This window comes from Lepidochelys olivacea (assembly GCF_965140295.1).
Source record: "Lepidochelys olivacea isolate rLepOli2 genome assembly, chromosome: 8".
Classification (NCBI taxonomy): Eukaryota; Metazoa; Chordata; order Testudines; family Cheloniidae; genus Lepidochelys; species Lepidochelys olivacea.
In genome coordinates this window covers 74367477-74390986 of record NC_140418.1, presented here as the reverse complement: position 1 = coordinate 74390986, position 23510 = coordinate 74367477, and the positions used below count along the sequence as shown (strand labels likewise).

At 43.3% G+C, this 23510-nt stretch overlaps 1 protein-coding gene across 2 annotated transcripts in view; it reads right to left on the bottom strand.

Moving 5' to 3' along the window:
* Positions 1-23510, bottom strand: part of BCAR3 (BCAR3 adaptor protein, NSP family member) — a 145524-nt gene that overhangs the window by 8500 nt on the left and 113514 nt on the right. For both annotated transcript variants that reach the window (XM_084637887.1, XM_084637888.1), the window contains 4 exons: positions 10296-10424; positions 8601-9037; positions 6417-6517; positions 2859-3505 (listed from right to left, as the gene is read on the bottom strand). In XM_084637887.1, the coding sequence (XP_084494013.1) occupies positions 2859-3505; positions 6417-6517; positions 8601-9037; positions 10296-10424 (1314 nt within the window). The remainder of the gene's footprint in view (positions 1-2858; positions 3506-6416; positions 6518-8600; positions 9038-10295; positions 10425-23510) is intronic.

The window sequence follows — 23510 nt, the reverse complement described above, 5'->3', positions numbered from 1 at the left end:
AGGGTTAGAGAAGTGCTATTATTAGAACTATTGGTTTTCTGAAGAGGCTTAGAAAACAAGACCTATGAGGAACGTTTGAAAAACTGGGCATGTTTAGTCTTGAGAAACTAAGATTGAGGGAGACCTGATAAGTCTTCAAATATGTTAAGGGCTATTATAAAGAGGACTGTGAACAATCTCATGTCCACTGAAGGTATGAGAAGAAGTAATGGGCTTAATCTGCATTAACTGAGATTTAGGTTAGATATTAGGAGAAACTTTCTAACTATAAGGGTAGTTAAGCTCTGGAATAGGTTTCCAAGGGAGGTTGTGGAATCCCCATCACTAAATTTTTAAGTTGGACAAACACTGTCAGGGATGGTCTAGGTTTAGTACATCCTGCCTGATGTCTTCTCGGGGTCCCTTTTAGTCCTATGCTTCTATAATTCTATGACTGTAAGGAAGCCACATTCTGGCATTTCTTCCGGAAGGGTGGTGCAGAGGTGTAGCTGCTGAGTGAGGTTCCCTGAGCCATTCTGTGTATGAGGAACAGATGGGCATCGGAATGGCTCAGGGGGGCCTAGGGAAGCACATTCAGAAGCAGTCAGTGCAACTGCCTCAGAAAGAAACAGTGTATGCGACTTCAGCATCTACTGGTGGATGCCAGCAGGTGGTTAGGGCGGGTGTGCTAGCCACACCCATACCTGGCTAATCATGCTCCCTTGGGGCTGTGGAGCCACTAGTAAGCACACTAGCATTGGGGGAGTACTAGCAGTAACATTTTGTTGGGGAAACTGGCACAGCCTGGTTCTTTCTACCTTACAGTGTAATATTCATGTTAGGCAGGTTCACCTGTCATTCCTCAATACACCTGAAATCAGTGCTGCACTGTTTGTTCATTTTTATGGCTGACAGTAGTCACGTGTCCCATTCGCCAACCTGTCTCCCAAATGAGTCTTGGAGACACTGTGCAGTTCTCCATGTAAGCTATTAGAAACCACGGGGGGCGGGGAAGAGCCCTTGCTAGGTCACTGAGAACGCAAAACTCTCTTCTAAATCTTATGCTCAGTGAGTGGCAGATGAGACAAATGCTGTACCTTCATGAGGCAAGTTTTACAGCAAACATTGTAGAGAAGAGTTTGTTTTGAGTTATAACTAAATGATAGTCACAGCATTATCCATTTCTGCCTCAGGAGGAGCCATTGCCCCTCTCTGGATATTGGGGAGGTGGTGTACATTTCTTTAGCGTAATTAGAAACAATATCACTTCTCACAAATATAGTTCCCAAATGACTGACTGAATTAACTGATGCACTGATTTTACCTCATGTGAGTGTGCAAATATGCCGTTTGAAAATCACTACAATGCACCATCTCTTTGGCCTCCGGCGCCCTTTGGAAACTAACTAACCTTGATTATGCTTTCACAGTAAAGCACTCCTAACAAGAAGCAGCAGGGCTGGAAAGGCCTTTCCATTCTTTCTGCAGTGGGCTGGCTGGTGCTTCCATTATTTAGACTCAATCAAGAACCATTCAATTCCAATTCCAATAGATTGTATAGAGAGTTTAAAGGGGTGTAATGGAGCTGATGGCGGTAAGAAGGAAATGCTATTTGAAACTGTGCACACGTAACGCTGACAGACCCCGGTCGTTGGGGGGTGGGATTGAACCTGGGACCTCTGGAGCTCAATGCATGAGCCTCTATCACATGAGCTAAATGCCACCTGGCTCTTAGCTAAGGCTGTAGAGCAGACTCATTAATTGCTCTCTCAGTGCCACTAGATGGGACAGAACACCACACCCAGGTGGTGTGTGGGTTACACACAGATCATGTCATTCGAATCACAGGCATTGCAATTATGACATATCCTAACTCCCCTGGATTTCATTAGACCCAGTGCTACTGATTTCAATGGGAATTGGGTGCCTAAATAACTTTGAGGATCTGGAACCAGGTTCACACTGAAGAAGTGCGAGGCATACCACGCTTTCTCTCAAATACTGTGTCTGTAATGGATACAGCATTCAACCATCCACTTCAAATGACTTAGAATTCAAATGGGTTTCATGTTCCCTTTAAATAAAATCATTATCCTATAAAAAGGGCTGTTTGTACTTGAATTTCTCTCTTCTTTTTTCCATGTTGCTGATTCCAGAATCGCTGCTCAAAGATTTGCCAGTATAACCAAGCCTGCCTCCTTGTAAAAATATCTGTGTGCTTCTGATGCTTACCAAGGTGTGCAATAGAGGATACAAATGGCATGTGAGGAGAGAACTGCATCTAAACGCTCTGCAGGCCCCTTCCACTACCTCTCATCCTGTCAAGGCCCAAAGGCCCAAACAAGGGTTAGAAGAGCAGTATTCATACTGGAAGCTAAAACAGATTGTATTCTATTCAGGTTCTTAGCTCATGCCCACCATTTTGGTATCTGAGTGCCTTCCAGTAACATGAGCAATGTGTGGTGTCCTCATTCTCTGATATGGGATTCATTCCTTCAGAATAAATACCATTTTTCCTAGTCTCAGTTTCACGATTCAGCATTTCTGCTGTAAATAAATCTACAACAAACAAAGAGAACATCAAATTTGTGTGGAATGGAGGGAAATATAGCTCTAAAATTAGGGACAACTAAGAGGGATTTTTGGTCCAGAGACAAATTTGTAATCAATCTTCCTAGGCTAAAAGCTCTTTTCCAACCCTACCCCTTGACAAATCCCTGCAAATCCCCCAAGTAAATATATACATTACCTTAGTCCCAGATCTCTCCTTTAATTCTTTCAAATCTCTGTTTTAAAAAAGCTTAATCTGGCAGGGTATCTAGTGACATGCAGAAAAGTTAATGCCCTTTACAATTATTAAAAACCAAATAATCAATTACCTTGCAGTCCATTCTAAGCATATGCCGGGCAATAATCTTTGGATTACTGTTGGTGAATAGCTCCTTAACTCTTTTTAACATTGGTGTTTCAAGTGGCTTGTTTTCAGGAGGAAGAAGTTTGGATTCAAAATCATTTGGTTTAAAACTGGATACTGTCTCAAGAACAGGTACTACAAACATGCTGCCTTCTTCAGCCATCTCAGCCCAAGCTGCTAATGGATCCATTGAGCTCTGTAAGGCATCATCTTCATGGATCAGATAACTTGTTTCAGAGTTCCTGAATGAGAGCAATCCATTCTCTTTAGCTATCAGATGCTCCACATAGCTGCTGTTCTGAGACAGAGGTTGCTGTGTTGCTCCACAGTCTATGGAAGTGGCAGGGTTTAATTCACAGTAGTGTGCCTCTGAACTGTGCCAAGCTAAAGGAGACTGAGGTTGCCTCAGCAAGGGCACTTTGTTGGGTTTAGGCGGAGGCTTGGGACAGAGCTGACTGTCTGATCCTCTAAGAGCTTCTCCTACTGGCGACTCAGAAGCGATCCTCTGAACTACTGTGGGGCTTAGAGTAGGTTCACTGCCTGTTCTAAATGCAGGGGAATTTGAACATGGGCTTGTATCTACTTCAGGTAACTGAGATGGATGCCTTGAACCTGTAGGTGAAGAACAGAATCATTTTTTATGATGTAATAATAGCATTAAGGCAAAACTACATATAATCCTGAGATACATTTTACAGTTCTTTTTTGTTGCTGTTGTTGTTTACTGGGGGAAGTGTTTCAGATTATGTAAATTCTTCATTCTGTCAAACACTGTTTAAAATGTATACTTTAAGAGATGAGCTACCAAACAGATCCTCACAAAATCCCAGATACAGAGAGCAGCTGGGCTGTAATGTCACCCTGTGGTAACACTGACAATAACCCACAACCCCACAGCACACAAAGGCTGTACAGTCAGAGCTGGAAAGTCCTGGCTTGGAATGGGAGTGAGTTTGTAACTTGATCTGCCAGATAAAAATGGAATCTAGCTGCACCACACGAGGCCTATGAGTCATTTTTAAGAATGACATGTTTTGAAAAGAAAGAAAAACTTCCTTAAAGTGGAGTCTGGGCATGTAGTGAGGTATGAAAAGAATGAACTTCAGGGAATCTACTTCTGTAACCCTAAAAGACAGTTGACTCAAATATGAGGGAATGTGTGTACACTGTAATATTTACACACATAGGCCCCATCCTGCAGTTACCACACAGGCAAACATCCCATTGACATCAAATGAGGGCTGGCTGCAGGATTCTTAAGACCAGAAGCGGGCAAACTACAGTCCGCGGGCCACTTCCGGCCCGCAGGACCATCCTGCCCAGCCCCTGAGCTCCTGGCCGGGGAGGCTAGCCCCCGGCCCCTCCCCCACTAGTCCCCCTCCCCTGCAGCCTCAGCACGACATGACGCCAACGCTCTGGCCCACCGCTCCTGCTGGGCAGCGCGGTGGCAGCGTGGCTGGCTCTGGCTGGGTAGTGGGGCGTTCCTGCTCTGAGCAGCATGGTAAGGGGCGGGGGTTGGATAAGGGGCAAAGGGTTCCGGGGGGGCAGTCAGGGGACAGAGGGCAGTTGGATGGGGCAGAGGTTCTGGGAGGGGGCAGTCAGGGGACAGGGGGGTTTGGATAGGCATGGAAGTCCGGGGGGGGCCTGTCTGGGGGTGCAGGTGTGAATAGGGATTGGGGCAGTCAGGGGACACAGAGCAGGGAGGTCGGATAGGGGGTGGGGTCCCAGGGGTGCCTGTCTGGGGGCGGGGGTTTGGATAGGGGTCGGGGCAGCCAGGGTACAGGGAGAAGGGGGGTGGGGTTTGGATGGGGATGGGATCCTGGGGGGTGGTTAGGGGCCGGGGTCCCGGGAGGGGGTGGTCAGGGGACATGGAGCATTGGATGGGTTGCGGTTTCTGAGGAGGGTAGGAAGTGGGAGGGGGCGGATTGGGGGTTAGGGCCAGGCTCTTTGGGGAAGCACAGCCTTCCCTGCCCAACCCTCCATACAGTTGCACACTCCGATGGAGCCCTCGAGCCAAAAAGTTTGCCCACCCCTGCTTAAGACAGAAGTTCCCATACTGTGGCCCATGGAGAACTTGCTGGTTGTCTACAGAGAGCTGACTGATTACTTCACACTTCTCATTACCCCAATTGCTACATTGCATTAAAGACCCCCCAGACTGTAAGGTCTCCAGAGTAGCGACTGTCTCCTACTATGTGTCTGCAAGGTGTCTAGGGGCCTGCTCCTGATTGGAGCCTCTAGCCACCATCATAATATAAATAAATACATGAATCACACATGAAATACTTTCCTAATTTTACTTTCAGGGTAATTGCTATAGTTACTACATCAATGTTATTGCAATCGTGAATGGGTGGAAGGCAGTTCATCCGATCACAAATGGGAGGGAAAGCAGTTTGTTCAATTATGTCTGGGAGTACGGTGGAGGAAGAGATGTGCATGACTAGACAATCTCCCTCTATTAAGGTGCGGGCCACTCCACAGAAATGTTTGAGAACTCCTGCCTTTAGAAATCAGTTTAAAACCCACAACACCCATTTCCTTTTATTTTATTTTTTAAACAGATTTAGTGCTCTACAAAAGTTCAAGATTGACCGCCTTGGAAACCAAAGGCCAGAATTTATCCACAGGGCTACTAACAACCTCAGCTCAAGCTTCCTCACACAGTGCTCCTGTTTGGCATATAAGGGGGTGCCCTTACAATTTTCCCCCCTAGGTATAGCTTGGAGGGTAGGTCGGGGGTGGGGGTGGGGGTGGGAAGGTAAGCAAACTTTCTCTGGCAATTGGGCAAGTGCTAGTAAGTCTTCTATCAGTGGGGTAATGCAAATGAAACTGATCACATTCTGGTAAATTTCATATTGCTGCCCCCCAGGAAAGTTACATGGGGCAGCAGCAGGGGAAGAATTGTGATATAAGCAGAGATAGGAAGAGCAAAGGGGGATCAGAGGAACAGAGTGTACAGCTGCCCCACTTCCTCTTCCCTAACCACCAGCAGTAGCCAGGGGTGGAAAATAGCAGAGTACTGATTCTGCATTAGCTGCATTACCCGCCTAACAGCAGTGAAACATACCAGATTGCATCAGGTTTACCACAGCTGCTCAAGCCGCTATGGGCACGATGGTATCAGTGAAACTGTTGAGGGTCTTGTAAAACTCTAGGGTTGAGATGGTGACACTGCCAAGAAGTGGACCTATTCGTGCCAATCATGATCATCATTTTTGTGATGTGTAAACCTAGGCACTAGGGTGCCATACCAAGCTGATGGGTGCCTTCTAAATAGCATGCTTGACTCTAGTTATTATAATGAGCCTATCAACTCCATTTCCATGGACCACTGAACAGTCATCAGATGCTAACTGTATTCAGTACCCTCACACTTGAGACCATGAATTTCACGCAGGCTCCATCCAGTCTCTGAAAATCTCCAGCATTTTAAAATGTAACCTGAAGACAGGGTAGAAGGCTGACTGCTTGCTGGCATGCATCTTCTAAGGAGTTATTAGAAATCTGCCTACAGACATACCTATTGGCAGGTAGCTTTCTGACTGGTGAGCCTTTAGGGAGAATCTTTTCTCCTGGACGTGATCCAAACTAGCTGGCTGGCTACCACTTTTTTCTTTGTTTCTGAGGGGGAAAAAAGCCAACACAACAATATATCATTAAAGTGCAGTAGGACAATCTTAACATACAGGACCAACCTTCAGTTGTGCCAGAACTAAGGAGAGTCCTCAGCTTCCCACTTACAGCCGCTTAAAGGGCCCTTAGTATGGGTGAAGATCTGGCTCTGAGCATTCAGTACTGAGAGTTATTGCTTTGTGCAACATGGCAACAGGTCTGTAATTGTACAACATGGCAGGGCAGAAATTAATGCTTTACAGGTTCTCAACCTTTTGCATGCTGTGACCCCCTCTTACAGCAGAGGAAAGATTTGTGACTCCTTTTCTCTCCTAGCCATACAGGAAGGGAGGAGGGGTGTGTCCCCTGGTTGGAGTGTGTCTCACAACCCTCAGGTTAAGAACCCATTCTCTAACACAGTGATACTCAGACCTCAGTGGTTCAGGAGCCAAACTAACAATCAATATTACCCAAAAGAGCCACAGTAGTTTGAATTCATTGTTTCATTTACTATAGAACTATACATTCAGATTTAAACAATATGACTGGAGAAATATTTAGTTTATTCTCACAGCAAAATGGCTGACCAAGTATTATTATTATTTTATCAACTACAATTGGTTAATAACATAGTAAAAGCATCCTGATTGGTTAATAATTAAATCACACCACTGTTTTAATATCATGTGCTGCAAATAGCTGCAGGAGACATATTAAAGAGCCGCTTGCGGTTCACGAGCCTCAGTCTGGGTATCACTGAGCTAACAGAAAAGAAAGCTGCCCTTCCATTTCTGCCCTGGTTCAGCCACAGGAGAGTAAATAAGGACATGCTTTGGTTGACATTCCCAGGAAAAGCAGATGCAGAATATTATTTACAGGCTTTGGATGAACGACTGCTCAGCCAACATGCAGTTTTCATAAAAGGCATTAACAATGTCTACCAACTGCATTTCTCAGTTCAAGAGCAGACATCATTAGCGGTCCAGACCCCACTGCTGCACAAGCAATCCTCTGCATCTGTCTGAAGTTCCATGGACTTCACTGCGACTCCTCGTGGGCTAGCCCCTCCTCCCCCAGAGTCCCGTTCAAGTCAGGGTGGCTCCATACAGGCATAGGTGTCCAGCTGTGCAGATCAGATTCCAGGATCCAGGCCAGACTCCCAGACAATGATTTGGAATTTTTGTCGTCAAAAAGTTGCTTTAGCAGTTTGGTTCCCTTTTTTGTTGGCATGCTAAGACTTTTTTCAGTACAACACCTGAACTGAGCAGTAATGAAGAACTACGCTCCATCAGCTGTCTCCTTCCAGACAGTCAGCTTTATTAGTGCACTTTATTTTAGTCATCTCACGTTATCTCTTTTTAACTATCTTAACCCATTTGTGGCATTTTTTTTCACAGCAACAGAAGAAAGAGGGCTCACCTTGAGAAAAACAACAAACTTTTTACTTTTTTTATCCTTCAATTTACGTTTAGTATTTTTATTATTTCTAAGCTACAGCACAAGCTGCACCATTACTGTACTTGCAGAGCCTGAGTCTGATTTCACTCACTCTGGTTTGACACCATTAACTTCAGTGGAGAGGCTCCTGATTCACACCAGTGTGAGTGAAAGGAGAACCAGCACTGCAGAGCCCAAACACCATCTCGCTGAGGAAACAGATCTCACTGCAAAACCCCTGAATCATGTTTTTTCAAAGATATTTTAGAGCTGATTATTTTCAAAATCTGATTACACCATTCATCTAGTTTGTTAGAATATCTGTACTTAAATTAGGCTGCTGCCATAGTCAAATGGCATCAGTAATCTCTGTGTTTTACATTAATATAATTGAAGACAGAGTTACCTTAAAGCTCCTTATTACAGCTGTTAGTCCTCTAAGGCCTGAGCCAAAGCTCACTGGAGTCAGTGAGAGTCTTTTCACTGACTTCACTGGGCTTTGGATCAGGTCCTTAAAATGAGTTATTAGATGAGACTGTGAGGCCTGATTCTTTCCCCATGAAAGTAGAGGATAAAACTCCCATTGACTTCAATGGGAGCAGGATTGGATTCTTGACTCCCTTTTAAGGATGATGGTGGAACAAGAGAAAAGTACCTTAAAAGATTTCCTCTGGTTAAGCTGTGCTCCTGGGACTGCACGCCGCATATACTGAGCCTTACTGCTGTCTCTGTTTTGCCTTCAGTGATATTGCATTCTCTTTGTCGAACTGGAGATACTCCGTACTTTTCCTCTAGACACCTCAGTGGCACGGTCCGGTTGATAGGCTGAAAAATAATTGCTCCACTCTGCTTTGATATTGGCCTGCGATTCCCCACATAACATCTCACTAACCCAGGGATGCTGTCGAAACTTTCAAGTTCGAACTGATACTGAACACGGCAGTAGGCTTCATTGAGTCTGAGGACTGTCCTGTTGATTTTGAAATGTTGAGAGATGTTTTTCCACTGACAGGTAAGAACAAAGTTTCCAGGACTGGAGAGAGAATCCCTAATCAGGAAATCTCCGTCTCTCTGAACTAGGCTTTCTGCCACCTTAGAGAGAAAACATACAAAAACAAAAAACCCACATTTAGAATCAGAAGAGGAATACTCAGCCTGGGCTAGTATCACTTCAGTAGAGTCTTGTTATTTAATCCTAAATGTCGGGCCCAATTCTGGCGGCTCTGTGAGCACAGGTTTAAAACCAGAAAAGACAGGATAGAGGAAAAGCGTGGGGCAGAATGTTGCCCTCTCTAATTCTGGCTCCTTCTAAAATCCACAAGCCATTCCACAGACTTTCTACAACAGGAATCTGGAAGGACCTTCTAGGACAGGGCCAGAGAACGCAGTTTGTGTGCATATTTCCCCAATTTGTCAAAAGAAACTAATCTGTATATACCTCAAGAGAGACAAAAGAGCTATTTTTAAAATGGGTTTCACACCATTCTTCTCTTTGTTTTGCAATATGCACATAAAAGCTGAAAAAACCCATTTCTTTTAGAACCAAGCTGGCCCTTCCCATTGGACAAACATTAATTCATTAATTTTCAAACCACAGAGCTGCCTGTTTCTGGCTGCTCTGCCCAATGTTCAGCATCTGCTGATGGCAGCAGGAAAGCTCATAACTATGAGAAACAGCATTTGCCAGGTGCATGTTGATGACGAGCCAGCAGGGGGAGCTCATGATGTTTTTCCATTCATAGAATAGACTATCAGGGTTGGAAAGGACCTCAGGAGATCATCTAGTCCAACCCCCTGCTCAAAGCAGGACCAATCCCCAATTTTTACCCCAGATCCCTAAATGACCCCCTCAAGGATTGAACTCACAACCCTTTTTGGTGTAGACGACCAAAATAAAAAGATAGCTACTCCAAATAACTATTAATCATTATTACTACTAGTATGCTGTTTTATCATTTCAAACTAAAGAAAGGGAGAAGATTGGAACATTTTAAAATTCTGGATAATCATATTAATCTAAATTCAGGCCAGCAGCTGAACAACAATATTAGAGGACAGAGTGTAGCTCATCTACAGCACAGAGGAGCATTCTTACCTCTCCTCATTGGATGATTTTTTATTTGTTAAAAGTATAAGAAACAGTGGATTTCTTCCCTCAGTCTCATTTCTCACCAGGGCATATTAAGTAAACTATACCAGACACTGTTTTTTTCTCACACTGGAAGGCATTCCTTTCTACTGAATTGCTGATCTCATGCAGCCTCTGTAACACGCCAGTATTAACCTGTCTGTATCTGTATATGAAAGCCCACAGCTTTGCCTGTGAAAGGAAGACCCTGGAGGGACGTACCTGCCGAGGAATGCGTCCATGGTACCAAGCATGGCTACGTAAGTCTTCGCTGCTCAACTGCAGCTCTTCCTCTAACTCTTTCTTCAGCTTTTCTGGGGTGTTGTCCATAATCTGCCTCTCTTTAGAAAACTGCAATAAAGATTAAAAGGTTTGACTGTGCCAGGTTTAGTCATTAACATTTTATATCACTCAAAACTTTCATCCCATATGTCACACAATCTGCAAAAGCTACTGGAATATGGGTGCTACGTTTAACAAGCTGACCTGCCTTTGATCCCTAAGTTGTATTTGCAAAAACTAGTGTCAGGTGAGAAGGTGCGTAATGACGACACACTGTACTGAGTGCATAATAAATGGCCCATCTGCCTATCGAGAGAGAACATGCACCTACTGAGCCACTTCAGTAATTGCATCTTCCCAAGATAAGAAGCAGAGATGGGTCCAAAGCTTCTGCCCCCGCCCCAAGACTTTGTAGTTTAATTCAGATCTGAACTTTGCTTTTTTGCCCCATTCTAAGAAAGCATATCCTAAACTATCAGGACAGATACAGAGTGTACAATTCAGTACTTATGCTGCATGAGAAATATCTGCCTTATTAAAGGCAAGTTTCCCTTAAAACACTTACTTCTAAGTAGAAGTACAGCCTTATTGAAGCCTGCATCTTCTGGCATTTCTCCTTATTCCTTCCTGAAGAGAGCAAAAATCTTGGTTCCCGTTAGGGCACCTCCCTACAATGTGTAAGGTCTTCTGGGGGATTCCTCTATCTCCATAATATAACAACCGTAAGATCTTCTATGGGATTTCTCCCCCTTTCAACAAGCGCAGGATATTCAGGGGGTTGCCGTGTCCCTCTATTCCCAAATGACGTACCACTTCCATCTGGGGTCCTTATTCTTTCTCTGGAGTGTGACTAGGGTGACTAGACGTCCTGATAAAAATCGGGAATGTCCCGATATTTAACCCTTTGTCCCGCATCCCGATCAATGTACAATTGGGACCGCATCTGTCCTGATATTCAAGAAAGGAGGCAAGCGGGAGGGGTGAGTAGGCGAGCAGCAGGCGGAGGCAGGTGTGAAGAGGCGAGTGTGTGGGGGGGGTGCGAAAAGGCAAGCAGCAGGCGGGGAGGGTGAAGAGGTGATTGGTGAGCCAGCGGTGGGCGGGTAGGAGGCGATCAGCGAGCCAGCAGCAAGTGGGGGTTCTCGGAGCAGGTATGGGGGTTTCTGGCAGCGGAGTGAGGAGGTGAGTGGTGGGTGGGGGGACTGAGGAGGGACGCAGTAAGCCAGCAGCAGGCCGGTGGGTGAGGAAGGGCACGGTGGCGGGACGGAGGGGCCGAGCAGGGAGGGGGTGGGACCTGGGGCAGAGTGGGAACGGAGCCTGGGAGAAGCAGGGGTGGACTGTGGGCAGGGTCGATGGCACCCCAATGTGTCCCGATATTTTACTGTTGTGATCTGGTCACCCTAAGTGTGACTTTGGTGATCCATGAAGGGTGTGGCTCCTTCTCCAGAGAACCACTAAGGATACTGTTGTCCAATTTTCCAGAAATTCTCAAAGGGGAGACGTTCTTTGGACATTCTAACTTCCTCTGCAAGGCCTGGGATTTAAACTTAGGGTTTGATGTTGCTGAAATGCCTTCAGAAAGCACCATATGTTCAACTATCAAATATTTTAATGGGATTCGGCTATTTGTGGAAACCGACATGATGCTACACTGATCCTGGAAAGAGACAGATGATACCTCCAAAAAATAAAATAAACAAGCCAGAGCTAAAGTGACACGGAACGTTGGACCCCTGATAGGAGGTGGGTTACAATGAAACAATAACCACAGAACATTTTTCCCCCTATGGACAGACACTTCTTTTTTTTTAAGTTATTTGGATGGGATCCAAGGCGCCCAGATTCCTTTCAGAGGACACTTTGATTGAATGGTACAATTTATGGATTGTTTATAAAAAGACTGGAGAACACTGCTGTTCACCCACTGATCACAGTCTTTCTGTGATCGCTGTGCTCTCTAGAGTTTCCATCATTGCGTCCTTTCAGCATATAACAGAGAGCAGATGCTGTGTGTTTTGAGCTCCCATCAACAAGCCTCGGTGCAGTCTGGGATAGACCAAGTTACAACTGTTTGTTAGAGAGCATATTCTTGATGGAAAAATTTCAGGAGAGGTGGGTGTTCTGCTGCCCACATCATTTAAACAGATTCATTCTAAGATGAATTTTCTTCCTATCTCTTCCAAGGAAAAACTATGTGCCTTTTTAGACAATAAATAGTTGAAGGTTTAGTTTATACAGTTGAGGTCAATGAAGCACTATAGTAGCACTTTAAACCCCCCTGCAATTTTGTTTGTCAGCCATGTTACCATGCTGTTTACACAGGTGAACATGGTTAACAGGGATACTCATGTTGTGCAACAAGGGACAAGTCCTGCTCCTTCTCCTGCAGCCAGGATGCCTCTCTGCTTCAGGGATCGGGCAGGATTTGGGGGTTGGGTGTATATCCTATACATGGAGCTCCCTGCACAGCAGCATGCAGTGATGGGAGGGCACAGAAGGCCACAGCTTGGGTGCAGAAAGAATCATGTAAGGGGCTACGGCAAGGACTCTGGCCACTGATGTAGAGGAGTCTCGACAAATCAGCTCCCTGGTTGCGTTGCAGCCTGTAGGGGAGAGGATTTGTAGTCTCCCCATCCCTCACAATACCTGTGTTTGGTGCCTGGCTCAGCTAGTTGGGCCAAGCACTCAGTGTAAGATTCCTCCCACATGCACTGCATAATTTAGAAAAACGGGGGCATAGATATAAACAATAGGCCAAGTCATCCCTCCCTGCAGTAAAGCAAAGTAAATGAGCATTGCACAGGGGACCTTCAGAGGGGTGGGGTGGACGGAGCCATCCTTCCTGCAGCTGTGGCCTGTGGAGCACTAATGAGTCACTTTTGCAGCTGCTACTTCAGCTCTGCACAGCTGTTTCACTCTCCCCTGTGGTGCATGTGAGTGTCTGTGCATGAATGAGTATCCAGTAGATCAGCAAATTGGCAGATCCACTGAACTCAGCTCCAGCATCGTCATCACTTAGCTGCCCAGCGCAAGATTTGCACCAGTGATCTTTAAATACAAGGAAAGGTGTGAAAGATTAAAAATATTATCCTACACTAAATGGGTTAAAGCTAAATGAGATACAATTATAGCATTTGTATGGACTAAAGAGGCATACTGTTGCATCTGCATGACAACATCATGCCGATTATATATTTGCAGTTACTTAGGGAAGTTAGTGTCAGGGCGGGCTCCAGGCATCAGCTTTCCAAGCGGGTGCTTGGGGCGGCATTTAGAATGGGGCGGCAGCCCGTGTCCCGCGGCGGCAATTCGGCGGCTGCTCTGCCGCTCTTCCTGCCTCAGCGGCAATTCGGCGGCGACTGCCTGGGGCTGCAAAATTGGTAGAGCCGCCCCTGGTTAGTGTACAAATCTAGGATGGGATTTTCAAAAGTAATTAAGGGAGTTAGCTGCCCAGTTCCCATTTTAAGTGGCTAGACGTTGGGCACTTAAATTGCCATAGGGAGTTTTAAAAATACTAGCCCAAATCAAAATAACTCGGTGCACAAATGTAATTCTAAATATCTTGTATATACATCTACTGTATTAGATGGAACACATTTATCAGACAGTATTTCTGTAGTGTAGTTGTTCATGGATTGTAGCTCCTAAATAAAGAGTTTTGATGTAATCTATTGCTTATTGCAAATTTTCTGGATATAAAGAAAGCAGTATTTATATCATTAATCAAGGGTCGCTCTAGAAATGAGACCATTTCAGTGGTGGGTGACGCTATTACTGTATAATGGAATATGACTTTGTGACATGCTACAGGACCAATCAGGATGAAAGATGCTACAGGTCTATAAAATATAATCATGCCAGACCTTCAGCTCAAGAGTGAATTTCAATCATAGTGAACAATGCTGACAACTAACTTTTATCTTACAGATGGAGGCTGGGTTATCTATCACAGCTGTTCTCATCAGGATACAGGAACATATTTAATATAATACAGGAAATAAATCATGGGTAACTGGATTATTCACTAGCTTTAAAATGAAAGTAATGAAACAGTGTGCTCATATAAGAAAAACATTTTTAAGGAATCCAATTTAGCCAAATAGTTAACATTCATGATCAGCCTTTTAAACTCACAACAGACTGGAACCTAGAATAAAAATGGTTAGATTTGAAACTCTTCAGGGGAGGGACTGAGTCTTCCTATGCATCTGTGCAGCACCTACCACAACAGGGGCATCCTACAGACAGTACTACCATTAGCCCAAATCTATTTATAAAACTGTGGTGTTTGTACTTAGAGAGCAACAGCAAATAAATCATATATTAGATTCATTTGTCTTGACTTTTTTTTTTTTTTTAAATTGAGCAGCATTTGTCTTAATTTTGTGTCTTGGACAGAGACAAACGCTTTGTCAGCAGTTATCTAATAATAATAAACAATAAAGAGGTTTGAATGGAGCGTTGCTTCTACCATGCATTTGCAGAGAGATGGTGGAGTGGGTGATAAAAGTCTTTTCAACCTCTAAATATGATCCTATTATTCCAATCCGTGTTGTGACATAACTCACTCGGACAGAGAAACAAGGAAGCATGCAGCTCAGATTCCTCAGGATCTCCAATCGGTAATAACAACTCCTTCATATGCAGCCCTGATACTGCAAGGAGAACCATGTAGGCAAATCCCTGTGCCTGCACAGAGCCACTTTGACTTCATTAATCCACAAGGGCCTGCCCAAGGGATTCCCTCAGTGTTGAATTCTGCTAAGATCCCAGTGGGAACACATGGTCCCAAGCTTTTAATTTTCAGCAAAACGTTTAAAATGACCACTGCAATTATTTTACCATTTTTCCAATTAAACTTGCGGCGTTTATCACATTGTACGAAGGATTTCCCCTCAAGTCTCATTAAATCTAGGATCACAACCTGTCATTAATTCCATAGGCTTGTTTTGATACTATATGTGATTTTGCATTTCAAAGGCAAACATAAGCTGTTAGGTGCAATGAAGATTGGAAAATACCAGTGAAGTTCAAGAAAATCAAATTCCAAAAGATTCACTCCATTTTGCCTGTTTAGGATAAACTATCAAAAGTGACTTGGATTATCATCATATATTATATGTATGAAATTTGACAAACCTATTGTTCTGGGAAGTTCCTATTAAAATATACTATTCTCACATCCAAATGAAAATGATTATTTTTATTTGTGCAGATGGGATTCTTCCAAAGAGACCTCTCTACTACAGCAGGCCCTAGTTCTTAATCCTCCATTCAGAACTAATTGCATTAGGATAATTTTGAACGGTGCCCATTGCTCTGTAGCAACTTTGGGCAGGTCTACACTACAGCCTAAAATCAATATAACTTACGTCACACAGGGGTGTGAAAAAGCCTTCCCTCCCACCCCAAGCAAGGCAAGTTTTGTTCTGTTCCACTGACACAGCTTCCACTTCTCACTGAGGTGGAATAATTATGCCGACGGGAGAGCGCTCTCCCTCGGCATAGCGCGTCTTCACCAGATGCACTGCAGCTGTGCCGATATAGTGCTGTAATGTAGACTCGCCCTTTGTCTGCAAGCTAAACTCATAATTGTTGTTTATCCTGTAGACTAACGGGGCAGATTCCACTCTCCCCTACACAAGTGTAAATCTGGAGTAACTCCATTAAAGTCAATGGAGACACATCAGTTTAATACGAGAATAAGGAGGAAGAGAGTCAGGCCCACTGTTTTACATACATCCCCAAAGCTTATGTTGCTTCTGCTTTGGAGGCTTATCTCAATTCTAATGGGAAGCAATAAACCAAATCTGGTTTCTATCTGAGTTTGAGAGTCAGGTATTATATAGTCAGAGAATGGGTAGAACAAATTAAATAATCTTAATTTACACTAAAAATGGATAGGAAGCAACGATAATAATAATAAAACCTAACCTAATCCAAATTGGCTGGAATTATGAAGACACAAATGGTTTTCTTTATAAAATATATGTTGGAAACTGTTCAAGATGTTTACTGCACAAAATCTCCAGATGAATTTTTGGTTACCCAGGGGATTCACTGTCATATCTCTGTGTAGCCTGTTGGTAAAGTATTATTTACTCAAAGCACATCTAAGGACTGTTACAGTTGTTTCAGTAGGTCTCAACTTTCCTGATAAAAGGTAACCCGAAACCCTGATGAGGTTTTCATCAGACCATTCGCTAGTATCTTCTGCTCATGCAGCTTCCCTTATGTCCTTCATCCTCATGATAGTATTTCAATTATTTCCTGCTGCTATGGGCACAGTTTAGCTAGCAGACATTTAAATTAGCCCCAAGAGGCAGCCTTGTTATTTTCTGATTCTTCTTGCTTTGAAAGGAAAAGCTCAACTTTTGAGAAGGCTTCAAAGCAGAGAGCAGTATTAGAGATCAGTGAATCAATTAGGAAAAAAAAGGGGGCATCACCTGAACCAGGAATTGAACCAACCCTACACCTTGCCCAAGGTTCTAATAAATTCAGCTACATATCCCACAAACCCATCTTTTCCCCAACCCACCACAGGCCTCCTGCTCTTGGTTAAGTCCATCCTGAAGTCTTTGCTAGCCTAGTTGCAATCTTCAGATCTCACAAGTTCTGGCACTTTCTTAGAATAGATGAGGGGAGGAGGGAGGTATGCCCTGGCTTCAGATACTGAGAAAATCCCAGAATTCACATGATTTGAACAGAGCAGCTGTCCAGAGTGCTAGACTGAAAACTCCCAAAGGAATAGAAGCACAGGTGAAAGGGATGTTGGGGATTTGGGAGGTGAGGGAGAGCAAGACAGGAGAGGAGAGGAGATGAAACAGAGGAGAAGTATTGAGGAAAAGAAAGGGAAAACTCACAAGGTCTGGAAAAGCTTCCAAACTGTAGGGAGTGAGTGGGGCTCATCTGAATCCAACCCCAATTTTCTCAGGTTGCTCCTCTCTCATAATAATAAGAGAAGATTTGGCCTAGATAAGGTAAGAGAAACTCAATATTTACTGTAAAACTCATGGCTTCCGTTTAAAATGTACACTTACTGCAGTAAGTTTAACCTTGCCTTCTTTTGACATTTACTGTAAGTACCTGGCACTGCATGTATAAAGATATTTAAAGGTATTGGATACCACAAAACATCCTTTACAATTCCCTACCCCCTAAACTACTAAACAAGACAGACTTGCATCAAGTATTTCACATGTATAGGTGTAATCACCTGCAAAAAATATCCCTAATGGGATGCTATTTGAAAGCATTGTGTTTGGTCCTTATTCTCTCCTGCCTGGTGGTTTTATTGCACTTAGCCTGTAAAACTGCAAGCATGCAAAACCCAGACTAATTTAAAACACTACTTTGGGGGAAGTGGAGGGATGGAAGACTCTCTTGCTAAATGGTACATCTTGAACCATAGCACTGACTTCTCTGCTTAGATTTCCCTTAATTTCTCACAAAAAATGGAAAATGTTTGTGGAACTAAGATGGTGTGTGACAGATATCGCAACCACATGCAACATCTTTGGGGATCATAGTACATTAAGTGTGTGAATGGTTTATGTATCACTATGGGCCAGGAATTGTATGCAACTCCAGGAAGAGGGATGCCACAACTCCTCCATGAACTAAGAACTGTGGGGGGTGATTAAGGTAAATCACTCTAGGACAGGTGTAAACACCTCTAGAGAGGTACCAACCCCTGGGGAGGCTTGCATATACTAGTTCAAACTGGATTTTCCAGAGACCAACAGATAAAGAAAGAACTTTTGGCATAAAAAGGCTGTATTTAAACAGACCCAATGCCTTCTTTCTGATCCAGCAAATGAATAGGACTTTCTGTGTAAGCGCCCCCACCCTTGCAGAAGGATTTTGCCTACTAGAGCCTCATATATTGATGCATGCAGCTTCTTCTATTGTTTTTAATGTTTTCCCTGTAATGCTTTTACCTGAGGAATAAATGTGCTTGTTTAGAAGAAGCTGTGTGTTAACTGGTAGCTACTGTTCAGAGCCCTTGAAGGGAAAGCAAAGCACAGGTGCTGGCCTTTAGCTAGACTGGCTTGCTGGGGATATTGCAGTGTAGGGCAGGGAGCTGTGCAGCCTTAAAATCCCCAGTCAGAAGGGACTGGGACAAGGGTCCTCAGCCAGAGATAAGTGATGGCCGGACACGTGAGAGCTGACTGGGCATTCCTGGACAATGTGAAACTTTAAGTAAATTAATACAATGGCAGCAGCTACAAGAGGGGCACATCTTGACTATAGCACACAGCCCATATTTTTAGGTCAGGTACTGGGAAAATCCAGAGGAGGAAAGAAGTTTTCCCCAAGGTAGCGTTCCATGGCTAATACTGCAGATTCAGGGCTTCAACACACCCTGCAGCTGCTGCCCTCCCCAGTCATGGAGGAGAATGGCAGGTGGCTACCCACTTCCACACTTCACAGAAGGTGTGGACCCCTGCATAATCTCCCTGAAACCCATCCCCCAGCACAGTGGAATCACACCAGTTCAAATGAGGTCAGAGCCTTCTACATGTAGGGGTGCATGAGACAGAATTTGGCCCAAAAGAGGGAGACATAAAACTGATCTAAACTGAATGATGTAACAAGGCAAGGTCAGGCCCAATTGCCAGCTTGTTCAGGAGAAAGTTTTGAAGTTCAGACTGATTTAACTCTCCCTTTGAGATGTCTCTATTTGATTCACTCTACATTTGAGATGGCCAATATATGGGCCAATATATGGGCACTGGCTGAAGAATCGTGAGTCTCTAGTGTCAGCTGGGAACTTTTGGAGGAACAACTGGTGAAAAGTATCAGTAACAGGCAAACTTCAATCATCATCTCACTGACTTTCTTGAAATTCAAGTCAGTCACACAAGCTGAGTGTCCTTTGCCCACCACAAGGCAAGGAGCGTGGGGCCCTTCTGACATTTATGGAGATGTTCCTGAATGGAAGAGCCACATGAACATTGATCTGGTTTATGCCCAACAGGCATACAATACAATATCACAGGGTTCAGTCAAGTGCTCACTGAAACCAACAGAAAGAATCTCATTGGCTGCAGTGGGCTTTGGGTCAGGCTTATGTTGTACAATCCTTCACTCCAGTAAGAAAATAATACCCTCCCTACAACCCAACTGTAAATATAACTCAATCCTTAATTCCTGAAACGACAGCATTCACAGACTAGGGAATATGGTTCACCTTTAGCTAATGGAGCCTAAAGCTTTGAATTCTTATGTGTCACAATCCTAAAGTTCCTATTCCACTGTTGAATGGTACTTGCTCAGGAAAAATTCCCCTTAATTGCAATGGGGATTTTTGCCCGAGTAAATCTTAAAGACTGCCAGATTTGGCCCCATGTGCTTATGCAAATGTATTTGAGAAATGCTTATGTCCAATCTATTACTAAGAAGCCAAATGCTGATGTATGTACTCACGTAAAGCTCCCACTTCAGCAAATGGGAATAGGCTGAAGCAAGTACAGAGTAAAAAGTAAGCATGGAGTTTAGGAGTTTGAACAAAGAAGGAAAATTGTGGTAACAAAGGCACAAAGTAGCCTTGGGTAGTTCTCAAACATAAAGACAATCGTTTATCTCTTTTAGCAACACATTCCGTGCACCATCTTCACTACACCCACTATAGCCATGCTCAGAAAAAGAACTGGGGTAGCACAGATATCAGTTACGTGTGTGTTAGAGGGCATGTGGGAGTGGAAATCTTATGAATTATGTAAAAGTAGCATGAGAACTCAGAGAGAGGAGCTTTCCCCTTGGAAGATCTTAGGACATGCAGACAGGTCAAGAAGGAAAGAAGATCTTTTCAAACATGATTTTTTTAAAAAAATCAGCCTTGCTACCAAGGATGCAAAACAAACCTCATTGCAGATCCTGAAGTCAATGGGGAGCCAAGCTTCAGAGAGTTATGTGAAATTTCATAGTATCTTGGTAAGTTATTCCTTCCCAGCCCAGACTCTCCAACAACAACAAATTTTATGCCAAAAACAAAGATCCAAAAGCTGGGCTGTGGTGACTTGCTAGCTCATGGTATCAGACTGAATATCCTTCATGTGAATGCTGAAACTGGATACGTAAAGCCCAAAGATACCAGTGAATCAGATTTAGATTGTCATGTAGTGAAGAAATATTAGTTAAAAATCACCATCTATAAAAAGCCATTGCAAAGGCCATCTTTCTCTTGGACGAACTTGCAAGGGTGGCCTCTTATAAAAGGCTGCCTGCCTGGGTTACATTCATAACATTAGGACATTACTGGGTGATGTGGTAGTTCTATATACTGGAAGTTTCAAAACCTGGCAGCAATGAGAACTTGAACGGCTTTCCCCTTTTGAACAGCTTCAGAAGATGGTGAATCATCAGCTGTATAATTAGGCTGTTATGAACAAATATAATATTTGAACAGGTTCTCCCCTTCCAATCGTAAAGAACATATTAACTGAATAGAAGTTGCAACACATTCAGGGCTAAGATGGGGGCTGTTTACCATTTTTACCATGGTTGCATCTGAATTTTCAGATTCTGAATCCCAAAAATGACAGATAGAACTTTTAAAAGGAACCATTTTCAGTGGCTTGAAGCTCACATAATAAATGAGCACAGTTTAGGGGAAGTAGAAGTGCCTCTGCCCATTTCTACAGACAGCTGCCAATCACACTGCAGTTTTCTGTAAATTGCAGTAAACATCTGAACTAGGTGGTGATCCTCATTCTTACTTACTGTTAGTAATTGAACAGGGGTGCACTTACTAAAACACACACACACACACCCCCATTATCATGATATAGCGTCATTAGGCTATAGAGTTTCTGAACCATTACTAACCATTACAACGTAACTAACCATTACGTTGGACTTTACACTCCAACTACTAAAATACCACTTTAGCTGCTGTATTTCTGATTTTCAAGAGTCACAAAGGTAGGTATAATGCATTATCAGTGCTCAGACCCCGTACATGTCACTACAGTGCATGGTGGGACATATATCAGCGTCCATGTGCTAGGCCAGATTCTGCTCTCAGTTACAACTCAAGTCAGTGCAGTTACTGTGGATTTACCTCAGTGTAACAGAACAGAATTTGGTCCTGTGTCTCAAATGCATCCCTGGTATAACTCTACTGATGTCAGAGGATTTATTCAGAATGAACTTGTCCTCGGTAACTGCACAAAGCTGATCCCTAACAAAGTAAAGGATAAATCTCATCTAAATATAATTTTTTTCCATTGAAGTCAATAGGTTTACAGTGGTGTGAGAGAACAACTAGCCCTGAGTTCTTTATCAATGCTGGCACCGAAGTGCATTGGCGTGCTAGAGAAAGGAGGCATTCAGCTCCCTCTCTTGGATCTCATGTTCTCTTGCCCCCTACCCATTTCCATGTCTGACTGTTTTCCCCTCAGCAAGGGTGACCCACTTCCAAAATGTAGGCATGTCTAAAAATAGCAGTTCATTGGATTTAATTAAAGATAAGTCAGCAGTGCCTTCTGGAACACATGTATTGAAATCTATTTTAAATGCTGGAAATCTCTTTAAATAGAACCTTATTTTTGAAAGAGACCAGCTGTAATTTGTTTCTTCATAAAAGGCTTTATTCTTTTCCCATACAGCAAACACTATTAATGTTTCGATTTCTCCAGAGACTATATGGATTAGACCAAATGGAAAATTACCATGACAACACCAGTGTTATTTTAGATATTAGAAATTCATGCCAAGTTAAACAAAAGGCATGGACAAGAATGATCGTTTTAATTCAGTTCTGATAGCAAACAATAAACCCCAACTTCATTTTGAAAGTTGTAGAGCAACAGAACTACAGTGAGAACCTTTAAAATCCCAATTAAAATTAAAAGCAATAAAGTTAACAGGACAGACTCTCCTTTCTTTGATACTGGTGACTACTTCAATGCGGTTGCATCAGTGAAAAGGAGAAGAGAATCTACAGTAGGGTCAAATTTTCAAAAGTGCCAAAGTGATTCAGGAGCCCAAATCCCACTGACTGTCAGGGAGACTGTCTTTAGGCCCTTACGAGCATAAATCTCACTGAAAGTCACTTTTGAAAATAGGACTAGGCTCCTTAATCACTTTGGCACTTCTGAAAATGAGACCCCTAATATTTTGAAAATGAAGATTAAATATTTCAGGAGGGTATAGGATTTTGTCCCACCAACCATACACAGTGAATGGAAGGTGAAGAAAAATTTAATTACCGGCGCACAGAACAAGCCTGCACTCTACTGAACGCAGTTAGCTTGGGCTGGTGGGGCACTGTGCACATTCCACTCGCTCGCACTGTCAGCAGCATTAACAGGCTTGGGAGAGACACACAACCTGCCTTCCTCAGCAAGGTAGCCATTTGATGCAATCATGTTTGATGCAATCATGCAGCTACATACCCGGCTTGTGTAACAATCTGTAGCATGCGTTTTTGTTTTCAAACATAAATCAGGGATCAAGTCTGGGTTCTAGGATTCATTTCAACACAAGCTAGTCTGTAATAATTACAGAAAGCCAGTCTTTAAAATAATCTTAATGTTTGCATTAATTAAACTGTACAGTGGCTGCATTGTGTCTAGATAGTGAAGGCATCTCCATCAGTGAGGACGCTGTCCAATTCTAATCACAATGACAATACCTTTTAATGCTGATAGATGCTCATCTCTGAAAGCCTCAATGCATCTTCTTCACACAAACAAGCTGCCATGTAGGCTCACATATCTACAAACTAAACCCATGAGAGCAGCTCAAACGGAGAACCTGTTTATATGGTTTGGCTATTGTGGTTTTTATTAGGGATGGGGCTGAACTGTAAAACTGATCCAAAGCTCTTTGGAGAGACTTCGATCACAATTGATTGTGGCTCATATGGAATGCGTCCCACTCGGTGTCTGTAAAGTGCTTAGCGCATTTAGGATATTACATAATCTCACATTTTAAATCTACAATAAAATCGGAATTGCCTGTAGGGTTTTAAAATGATACTATAATAAAAGAAAAACTAATGACCTTGACCCAATACAAGTGTATGAGATGCTGTCACTGAAAAGTCCCACCTATTCTTTATAGCATTTTGGCTCCTTTGGACCAATACCAAGGCTTAACTTCTGAACACTATTACCTGAATAGAAAGCAAAGACTGAACACAGTGGCCTA